This window comes from Tupaia chinensis, unplaced genomic scaffold, assembly GCF_000334495.1.
Source record: "Tupaia chinensis unplaced genomic scaffold, TupChi_1.0 Scaffold144899_1, whole genome shotgun sequence".
NCBI classification, from domain to species: domain Eukaryota; kingdom Metazoa; phylum Chordata; class Mammalia; order Scandentia; family Tupaiidae; genus Tupaia; species Tupaia belangeri.
This window is the reverse complement of record NW_006204759.1, coordinates 2,277,558-2,288,444: the sequence shown is the minus strand read 5'-3', so window position 1 is coordinate 2,288,444 and position 10,887 is coordinate 2,277,558. Positions and strand designations below refer to the sequence as shown.

General features: G+C 42.2%; 1 protein-coding gene across 6 annotated transcripts in view; it reads left to right on the top strand.

The window, feature by feature from the left end:
* SMG6 (SMG6 nonsense mediated mRNA decay factor) overlaps window positions 1-10,887 on the top strand; it is a 310,391-nt gene that overhangs the window by 65,922 nt on the left and 233,582 nt on the right. For all 6 annotated transcript variants that reach the window (XM_006167566.3, XM_027767920.1, XM_027767919.1 and 3 more), the window contains one exon: window positions 10,667-10,728. In XM_006167566.3, the coding sequence (XP_006167628.1) occupies window positions 10,667-10,728 (62 nt within the window). The remainder of the gene's footprint in view (window positions 1-10,666; window positions 10,729-10,887) is intronic.

The window sequence follows — 10,887 nt, the reverse complement described above, 5'->3', positions numbered from 1 at the left end:
TTCTTTCACTACCAAAATTGTCATTATCACCAAAACCATTTCGACCTCCACTGAAATTTCTAGAACCACTTCAACCTCGGACTGGAGGAAGCACTAGCCATCTCTTGTTTGGACACGACTTTCCTGACTTCACAGTTGTGGCCATTCACAGAATGGTATTTCTGAATGACTGTCTTGTCCACAGAGTCATGATCATCAAAGGCTACAAAAGCAAAGCCCCTCTTCTTGCCACTTCCTTGGTCAGTCAGGATTTCAATCACTTCAATTTTCCCGTACTGTTCAAAATAATCTCTTAGGCGATGTTCTTCAGTGTCTTCTTTAATGCCACCAACAAAGGTCTTTTTCACAGTTAAGTGGGCACCTGGTCTTTTAAGAATCTTCTCTTGAGACAGCCAGCCCTCTTTGGTTCCACAACTCTTCCGTCCACCTTGTGTGACCTTGCATTCATGGCTGCAGCTACCTCCTACACAGTGGCATATGTGACAAACCCAAAGCCTCTGGAGCTCTTGGTGTTCGAATCTCACATTACCACGCAGACAGTGAGTGTTCTCCATTGCTCAAAATGGCTCCTCAGGCTCTCATTGGTTGTTTCAAAGCTCAGCCCTCCGATAAAGAGTTTCCACAGCTGTTCAGCTCTTTAGGAGACTCTGACTTAGACATTATGGCAGTGGGAAGAGAGAGTTCAATGATGCTTTCCCAGCAGCATCCACAGACAGAAAGGAGTAAGCTAACGTACCTCCCCACATGAGTTTTAAGCTCCCAGGTCCAGGACTCGAACTGCAGTTGACTACATGGGAGTCCCTTACTCCATTTGCTGGTCCCTCCTGTAATATTTTTAATCAGCCAGAATGATCTTTAAAAGTGCAGGCTTGTGGGACCAACAGACGGCATAACAGTCACTAGACTCCCATATGGCCGACTGTGATTCAAGTCCCAGACCCGGTGGCTTCAAACTCACACCAGGTGCGTGTATGTATGTGTCCAAAATCCTGAGAGGAGAATGAAGGAGAAGGGATTGTGGTGTGACCATCTCCCCTGGGGGTTATTTCTCGCTTCCTGTCTCTGTCTCTTTGGTGAGGGCACACACCCTGTAGCAAAAATCTCTCTTAAAACAAACAAAACAGGTTTGCTCATGTCACTTCTCTATTCAGAATAACTCGGTGACTTGGGGCTGGCAGGTGGCCTGGTGGTTAAAGGCGCTGGATTCCCACATGGCTGATCGGGGTTCGAGTCCCAGACCTGGTGGCTTGCTCTCTCTCATCAAAATGGAAAAATGTTAATAAATATGTCTTTAAAAATACAAAAAAAGAATAACTCGGTGACTAATTGAGATCAAACTCTCTAACAAGAACATCTATAACTTGGCCCTGCAGCCTCCCTCCTGTCACTTTTGGGACAGTTACACATGCTGTTTCCTTTGCTGTTGACACATAACCCTTCCAAAATCTTATTGGCCAATTGGTTTTTCTCAGCTGAAAGCTGAGGTTTCAACTCAAGGGTCTCTTCTGAGGGGATTTCTCTGAGGCACCTGCTGTGTAGTTCCACACCATCCTATTCTCCACCCATGGCACTTTGTAGTTACGTGTGTCACCCATAGAGCAAGGATCATTTCTGTGTTGTTCACAGTTTGTACACAGGTTCTCTACATAGAAGGTGTCCAATTAAGTTCTTGTTGAATGAATAAATGAATGGGTCAGCAGTGTGACAGGATCTCAGTGTTTCACGCGATGGGTTTAAGCTTGGGTATGTACTCTTGGAGAACTATTTTCTGGTTCCTTACCTGATCACAGGGTAAGAACTTTTGCTCTTTTCTCTTCTCTCTTACTTTGTAGTGCAGACTCAGGGTATTTCAACTCCCCTACCATTTGGGTAAATGGGGCTGAAAGTTCCCAGGCACTGAGAGAGATGAGTCAGAAAGAAGAATCATTCAGAAAGTAACCCAGTCAGAGCAGCAGTGCTGCCCCTTGGTTGAACTTTTTCTCTTTCTCTGTATACCTTGAAATGATAATCTGGTGGCACTTTACAGTTGGTTGCTTCACATTGTCAGATGACATAGCATAGGGACTCATAAATCTTAATCTAGTACTTTCCCTTGGTTAGGGATGTGTAGGGGAATGTTCAGAAACCTTCTGGCCTAAGTGAACTTTTTTTTTTTCCTGCAGGTTTTTGTCATAGGATGTGTGTACTTGTTGGAGAGAGAGAGAGAAAAAAAAATGAGAAGTCATCCCCAGGGAGGTGACCATGCTGCAGTCCCTTCTCCTCCATTCTCAGGATTTGGGGCACACATGCACATGTGCCCAGCATAATTTTCAAGCTACACCAGCTCTGGGACTCAAAATGTGGTTGGCCGTGTAAGAATCGAGCACCTTAACCACCATGCCACCTGCTGTCTCCCCTAAGTGAAATTTTAATGGGCTTGGTTTTTTTCTGCTTCCTTTCTGTCACTTAGCTCATAATGGCTATTTAGGTGGAAACCTAGAGAACCCCATTTATATTTCTCTATAGCCTTTGGAGCATTTGCGTTCTAAATCTCTGAAAGCAGTCTTTGGCATTTGGTGTCATTTGTGCTCTCCTAGAGTAGGATTGTGCTTGGACAGAAGCTGGCAAGAAAGTTTGTTTACTTAGAATCATAAACTTGTGGGCTTTTTAGCATCGGAAGGAACATCATAAATTGGTGTTCTCTTGAGGTGGTGGGAGGTGGATGGATTTTAGAATATCCTGAGAGGGAGGGGTTCTTTTGAATTCTCCATTCCCAGCCCTCTTCACCTCTTGGCCCATGTGAATCATCACGGTTTCTAATGCATGTATATGGCAGCCCTCAAGTGCTGGGGAGGTGGAAAAAATTTGAGGTAGATGTTGGGTAGATGATTTAGTCTATAGGGGTCAGCAGAATTTTTCTGTAAAGGATCAAATAGTAAATGTTTTAGGCTTTGTAGACCATATACTTTGTCACATATCCTCATGTTCGTCTTTGAAGGGGGAAAGTAGCCATGAACTATATAAACAAATGAGTGTGCTTGTGTTTCAATAGAACTTTATTTATGGTTACTGAAATTTAAATTTCACACAATTGAAATTTTCTTTAGATTTTTATTCCATCCATTAAAAAAACATGAAACCATTCTCAGCTCAGGCACTCAACAGGTGGCAGGCTAGGTATGATACATAGGCCATAGTTTGCCAACCCTGATCTAGGTCAGTGGTTCCCAAATCAGGCAGGCTGGTGCTCTCTCTGTCTCTTTTGTGATAGGGTGCATGAACTCCTGTGTGTGTGTGTGTGTGTGTGTGTGTGTATGTGTGTATGAGAGAGAGAGAGAGAGAGAGTGTGAAAGCAGCCTCCAAGGAAGATGGCCATACTGCATTCCCCTCTCCATTCTCCTCTTAGGATTTTTGTGCATGCGTACACATGCTACTGGTATGTCTTTTAAGCTGCCAGATCCAGGACTTGAATCATGCGGTTGGCCATGTGGAGTCCTGCCACTTCAGCCACCATGCAACCAGCTGTCCAGATATCTGGCTGTCTTTAATAACTGTCTGGAGACCTTTAAAAAGGCTGATTTTGGGCCAGCAGTTGGTGAAGTAGTTATGTCACTGGACTCCCACATGGCTGACTGTGGTTCGAGTCTCAGACCTGGCGGCTTGAAAATCACAGCAGGGGCATGTGCATGCATGCCCAAGATCCCAGGAGGAGAATGAAGAAGAAAGGATTGCAGTGTGACCATCCTCCCATGGGGGTGATTTCTCATTTTCCCTCTGTTTCTGTTTTTCTTCCCTAGGCAAGTGCATGTGCCTGTGGCAAAAACCACTAAAAAGAAAAAAAAAAAAAGCTGATTTATAGCTTTCCTCTCCTTCCCTGATGATTCTGATTATTCGACTGAGGAATCTATTTTTCACAGACGCTTTTCAGGTGGTACATATATGCTTCGGGTTGTAGAATCATTGATACTGATCTCGCTCAACATTCTCATTTTACAATTAATAAAACAGCCTTAGAAAGTCTATGTGTGCTGTCAGTAGATACTTAGCAAAAAAATAAAAAATAAAAATATATATATATATATATATATATATATATATATACCCAAAATTTGAATCAAATCTTTGACTTTGAGATTGGTGGTCTTTGTTCATATCTATGTCATTCCTCCCCCCTGGAAAGCACATGATTGGTAAATATAGAATACTCATATATTTTTGGCTTCTTCTTTTCTTTCTTCTTTCTTTCTTTTCTTTTTTTTCTTTTTTTTAAAGTTTTTCCTATAGGGCATGTAGCTGGCCAGAGAGACAGAAAGTGAGAAATCACCCGCCAGGGGGATGGTCACACCACAGTTCCTTGTCCTCCATTCTTCTAGAATTTAGGGCATGGACACATGCCTGGCATGATATTCAAGCCACCAAGTCTGGGACTCAAACCACAATTGGCTATGTGGGAGTCCAGTGCCTTAACCACCACACCACCTGCTGGCCCCAACTCCTCCTTTTCTTTATACCTAGTCCCAGTTTTCCTCCTGAGAGCAAGCCAGGTACTCAGAGCTTGGCTGTCCCTCTGCTTGCTGGCTGGATTTTCTAGAGCTGACTGCTGATTTGACATTTAGCCCAATTTCTCTCCACTCTGCTGGCTTTAACTAGGAGAGATAATGAAATAATAGTGAGTGAATTGCTTTAATATAAGAATATGTTGAGGCAGCACTAAATTGTAGTGCAAAGGTGAGAGCTGTTGTTTCAAGGGGTGCATTAGTTGGAAGAAGTGGTTTTAGCAGGCATGTTTTACACTTAGATTTACTTGGCTCATATCCAGCCATCTTTGTGGGGCATCTCTACATAGAACTTTTGCTTAATTATAGCTAATTGAGCTGTCAACTGGCCTAGAACAGTTCAGGGGTGGAGAAAGTAAAGGTGAGAGAAACCACTATCCCTGCTGTACCTATGCCTCATTGTGGCCCGTTAGTGTGAGTAGGAGATTTGAGGATTGATTCTGATTTGCTCTGTTTTCTACAAGGCCTTTATTATAAGTCTTGCTGCTTATTTATCTATATCCTGGAAAGAGAATGCTGAAAGTACTAATGAATAACTTTTAACTGTACTAAGTGATTATTACATTATTAATAGAGTTCTACGTTTTGTGTGCAAGGCTCCCCTTTCCTCACTTTATCATCATGTTAGAACTCACAGCTCCCCTCTACCTCTGAAACTCTCTGCCTAAAGGATAGAGACAATAGTGGAAACACAGTGCCCCCTGGCACTTACACAGTAGGTAGGCCTTGTTATAGGTTTTGAATCATAAATGGGGAATTGGCAAGCTCTTGGGTTACTGATTTATCTTTGTTCTTGGACTAAAATCTCCTCGGCGTTAGGGACCCTTTCTTGCAGTTTTGCTCTGTATTGGGCCCACCATAGGAGCACAGGACTGAGGATAACAAAAGTGGATATTACCAGTGTACCCACATCCTCTTCCACACGCATGTGATCTCAGTACTTTAGAGATTGATAAATTGGCGTCAGTTGATACTGTGGAAGGCCTGGGCATTTTTTACTAACAGGTGGTCTTAAAATTTGGACTCTACTTATGTTGACTTATATATAATAGGACAGAGCCCCCTTTCTAATTGCAGTGACTTTTAAAAAAATATTTGGTGTATTTAGAAATAGACATCCCAGACAGATAGGAAATTGATAATTTGTGCTCCCTAAAAAACACCTTTAAAATCCTCCTAAGAGGGGCCGCAGATGGTGTAATGGTTACATCGTTGTACTCCCACATGGCCAACCATGGTTCGAGTCTCAGACCTGGTAGCTTAAATCTCATGCCGGGCACATGTGTGTGTGTACCCAAAATCCCAATTGGAGAAGGGAGGAGAAGGGATTGCAGAGTGGCCATCACATCCTAGGGGGTGATTTCTCGTGCTCACTTTCTCTGGCGAGTGCACACCCGTATAGCAAAAATCTCTCTTAAAAAAATCAGTCAAGGGACCAGCAGTTAGCGTAATGGCTATGTCGCTGGACTCCCAAGTAGTCGACCGCGGTTCAAGTCCCGGACCCGGTGACTTAAACTCACGCCGGGCGCATGTGCGTGCGTGCCCAAGATCCCGAGAGGAGAATGGAGGAGAAGGGATTGTGGCGTGGCCATCCCCCCTGGGGGGTGATTTCTCGCTTCCTCTCTCTCTGTCTCTGTCTGTCTTTCTGGCGAGTGCATGCACCCTATGGCAAAAACCTCTCCCCTCCCCCCAAAAAAAAATCAGTCAGTAAATAAAATGCACCTTAGAATTTCTTTTTACACGGAGTACCCATACTATCCTTAGAATGATTCACTTTTCAGAAATCCAGTTTTCCACACAACTGTTTAGAAGCAGAAACAACTGTTCAAGAGTTGCAATTGGGTACTATTGAGAATCCCCTCTTCTGTGTTGTATTACTGCCTTTGAGCAGTGTTCTCTCTCTCCTGGCTTCACAGAGCAGAGTGCCTAGACACAGCTTTGAGTGATAATTTCCAAAGCTTATATAAAACATTTACACCTCAAGAGTCTTTTTAATTTGTATTGTTTCATTCCATTCTTCCAGTTTGGAGTTTATGTCATTTTAAAACTTCAGTTTTCAATAGAGTAGCAACCCAAAACATTTTTTAAAAATAATTATTTTATTTTATTTTATTCATTTATTTATTTATTTTCATTTGACCATAGAGGGATAGAGAGAGAGAGAGAGTGAGAGAGCGAGAGAGAAAGTGAGAAAGCAATCTACTGGGTCCAGGACTCAAACCATAGTCAGCCATGTGGGAGTCCAGCTCCTTTAACCACCATGCCACCTGGTGGCACCCACCATTTTTTTAAAAGAATTATTTTATTTCACTTATTATCATCATTATTTTTTATTTTGACCAGAGAGAAAGGGAAAGTAGGAAAGCAAGCCTCCAGGTCTGGAACTTGAACCATGGTCAGACAGTGGAAGTCCAGCGCCTCAACCACCATGCCACCTGCCAGCTCCGACCCAAAACATTTTATTCATAATCTCACAATTAAGGACAGAACAGACTTACTGTGAGTGCCCAGAGACCTGCCCATCCAACTACTGCCATTGGTGTCTCTTTGGGCTAAGCTCAGTCCATAGCAAATTGATTTTGGACTTGAACTAAGGGTATCAGGAGCCTTTAACGATGCCATCATGGTCTCTCAGGGCTACACCCAAGAAGCATCTGTAGTTTCAGTCAACAGTATGTAAATGTGCAAAACCGATCTGGAGGCAGAGACAGTCTCACAGTTTGATGGGTAACATTTATTTCCCCACCTGATCAAGACTGTCTAGATGTATTGGAAGTTGCAGAAATGGAAGTTAATCCCTGGTTATGTGTTGGAGAGAGGGGAAGCTCAGATTAAGACTTTTCTGACTGTGGGCATTATATCAATTAAGAGCCCCACTGTTAGATGACTTCGTGTTGTTATATGTGAGTGTTTGGGCCCATTTTGATCAATGTATAACAGGTTCTCTCGCTACATAACATGCTTTATTTCTAGGATGCATCTGCGTTTTTAAAACTCTACTAATTGAAGTGTCATTGGTGACAAGGGAAACTGTATTTGGAGTGACAGAAGCTTTCAAACTAAAAATAAAGCAGTGGTTCTCACTAACCAAAGTTAGGGAAAATGTGTGCAGTTTCAAAAAGTACCCTGAGGTTTCCTTCATATTCCCACTAGTTGAAAAACAATTGTGTTCACTGGGCATGTTTGCATGCATGCCCAAGATCCCGAGAGGAGAATGGAGGAGAAGGGATTGCAGCATGGCCATCCCCCCTGGGGGGTGATTTCTCGCTTTCTATCTCCATCTCTCTCTGTCTTTCTGGCGAGCAGATGCGCCCTATAGCAAAAACCTGTCAAAAAAAAAAATTGTTTGTGTTTGTTTTTTTTTAACAATAGTGAAAATACACTTTTTACTAGCTAGAGTTAGTGTACTGTAGTGGCAAGTATGAATTCAGATGACAAAGTGGCTCTGTGGCTTTTCTCTAAGGAAAAGATCTTTGGAGAATATAGACAGAAGCACTGTGTTCCAAAATTAGAAGGCCTTGGTGGTTCCAACCATGGTGTGATTTTCCTTCCCAATCAGTAAGAAGACTTAAAAGTAAAAGTTGAACTGCTTTTTAGTTGCTTTTATTCCCTCATCAGCCCTTCATTGAATTATTTTACCAGTTCTCTTACTGAAATAGATGCAGGATAAGAGAAGGAAAACTGTTTGGAATCAGAAGACCTGGGTTCAAGTTCTAACTCTGCCGTATACTGATTTAAAGTTGCTTAAATTTATGAGTTGACTTGAAGCTTGGGGCTTGATATTAAACTTGAATGAGGTGGGCTAGTGTCATTCTGTTCCTAACAAAGTCCTCTTCCATATAAATGTTATTGTTAATAACTTACAAAGAATTTTTCTGGTTATTAATGAATTAGCCTATGACTGACATCTGTGGGAAGAGAAATACCTGAGAGAAAGATAGAGCTAGAGAGCAATTGTAATTTTTACCTCTCCCCCAGAGGGCATTTGTATTCACCAGAGAGAGACAGAGAGAGAGAGAGAGGGAGAAAGCATCCTTTAACTGGGTGTGGTCATGCCACAATCCCTTTTCCATTTCTCCATCCTGCTGAGATTTTGGCCACCAGGGCCAGAACTTGAACACACTCATCCATGTGGAATCTGGCTCCCTTAACCACTACACTACAGAGTTGGCCCTGTCTTAACATTTTTACTTGAAATAATTTCATATCTATAGAAGAGTTACAAGACTAATACAGAGTATTTCATCATAGCCTTCTCCCAGAGTATCTAGTTTTACCACTTGACCACTTTATCATTCATTAGGAGAGAGGTCAAGTATACTTTACAGGTCTTATCTTAATCATTGGGACAGTCCATTAACATATAGATACTATTGTCTCCATTTTGTAAAAAGAAAAGGTGGAACTAGGAAGGTTACCCATAGCAGGTAAGTAGGAGAGATGGAACTTAAACACAAGTCTGTTTCTCACCATCTTCCTCTATTAGTAGACCTAAAGATTTGCATTCTAGCCCAGATTTTGTCTCTAATGTCAGTGTAACCATTGGCAATTTACTTTGCTGCTATTCCTCATCTTTTCCTTCTGGCCCTCACTCACCTTGTTGTAAAGACTAGTAATCTTCAATGAAGCATCCTGAGCTTTTTAATCTTCATAAATCAATGTTTGGTCTGATATTGCTGATTAAATAATTCATTGAAGGCAAAAATAGTGAAGGTGGTATGAAGAGTTTGGTGTTGAAGTCACTGGTGATGTCTTTCCTTTACTTAGCTTCGATGTGAAATATATGGAACTGCTGTAGTTCAGTTGCTGTTCTGTTTTGCAAGGGGGCAAACACAGAGTCAGGCAAACTGTCCAGGAGTGCCAGACTGTTCTTTGCCCTAAGTGTCCTCCTGAGATCAAGATTCTCAAGATTCTCATGCCTCTTCCTGACTGGGCTACAGGCCCCTATGCATGTTGCTTTTAGGAGAGTAGGGAAAATAATAAGGTTTGGCCTTTGGATTATCTTCACCTTCTCTGGAGTTGAATTGAATTTTCTCTTGTCAACTGTTTAGCTCAGAGAATCTCTTGGTTCGGATGGCAATAGATTTTCTAGAACCTTGAAACAAAATTGTGTTTCATGGACCAGATGTAGCTGGCAAATGTGTGTTCTTGGATTGCTTAATATTTGAATTTTTTTCATTAGCAGTCAACATTTAAAAGCCAGAGGATTTCACATAAAAACTCATATTTGTTTCCATCTTGGGCCCACATAGAGCATTTGGTTAAAACTACAGTAAAGTAACATAGAGCATTTGGTAAAAACTACAGTAAATTAGCCATAGCTTGCTCTTATCTCTACCAACCTACTTCGTGCTTCACCCCTGTAGACATTTTTTAAAATATTTATTTTATTTTATTTATTCATTTATTTATTTTAATTTGACCAGAGAGAGAGAGAGGGAAAGTGAGAAAGCAAGTCACCAGGTCTGGGACTCTAATCGTGGCTAGCCATGTGGGAGTGTCCAGCACCTTAACCACCACGCTAACTGCTGGCTCCAGCTCCGTAGACATTTGAACTTTCAGCCCTTTACCTAGAACTTGAACTCCAGTTTTAAAGCCAGCAAAGTACATGTAGAGCTAAGCTGGTGGTGGGTTTTTTTTCCCTTGGTTGTAAAAAAAAAAAAAAGAGAGAGAGAGAGAGAGAGATACCTGGCTTTCCTGGGTATAGAAAAGTAGCCCACAGGTTAAGACCAGGACTTCTCCAAAATCACTATTATCCTGGCTCCTGTTGGAGCTGCATTTCCATCATTATGGGGCTGGCATGGCTCTTGGATCTCTCAGAGCTTCAGGCTTCTTCCTTTACATCCCACTTAGTTGAGAGTCATTGCTTCATCTCTGTACACGAGTGCTGCTGCCAGCAGAGGGTGCTGTCTGCTCAGTGAGCCTGTTGTCATCTTGACTTAGCTGAGCGGCAACTGTTGGGCATGTGCCCTGGATCTGTGTTGAGAGTTTGGGCATGTCCATTTGGTTCCCATCCCTAGTGCCCACCCCTTAGACCCTGGCCAGGTTTATTGTGTCACTGGGGACTCTGTTCAGTAACAGGAAACTGGGGAAAGTTTAATTGTTTTCTCCTCTCCCTTTTTCCCATGCAGCTGAACAAAAGGTTCATCCTCAGTTTTCTCCATGCCCATGGGAAGCTGTTTACCCGGATTGGGTAAGTGTGCAGGATGTTTATTTTATTTTCCTACATTACAAGTCATTTTGGAATTTAATATTGTTAGCAACTAGACTGTGTTTGTAACTGAGGGCATAGGGTGTGAATTCTTAGAGGCCTCCACCTTCTCTTCTCTTCCCTTTACTCTATCCTACACGA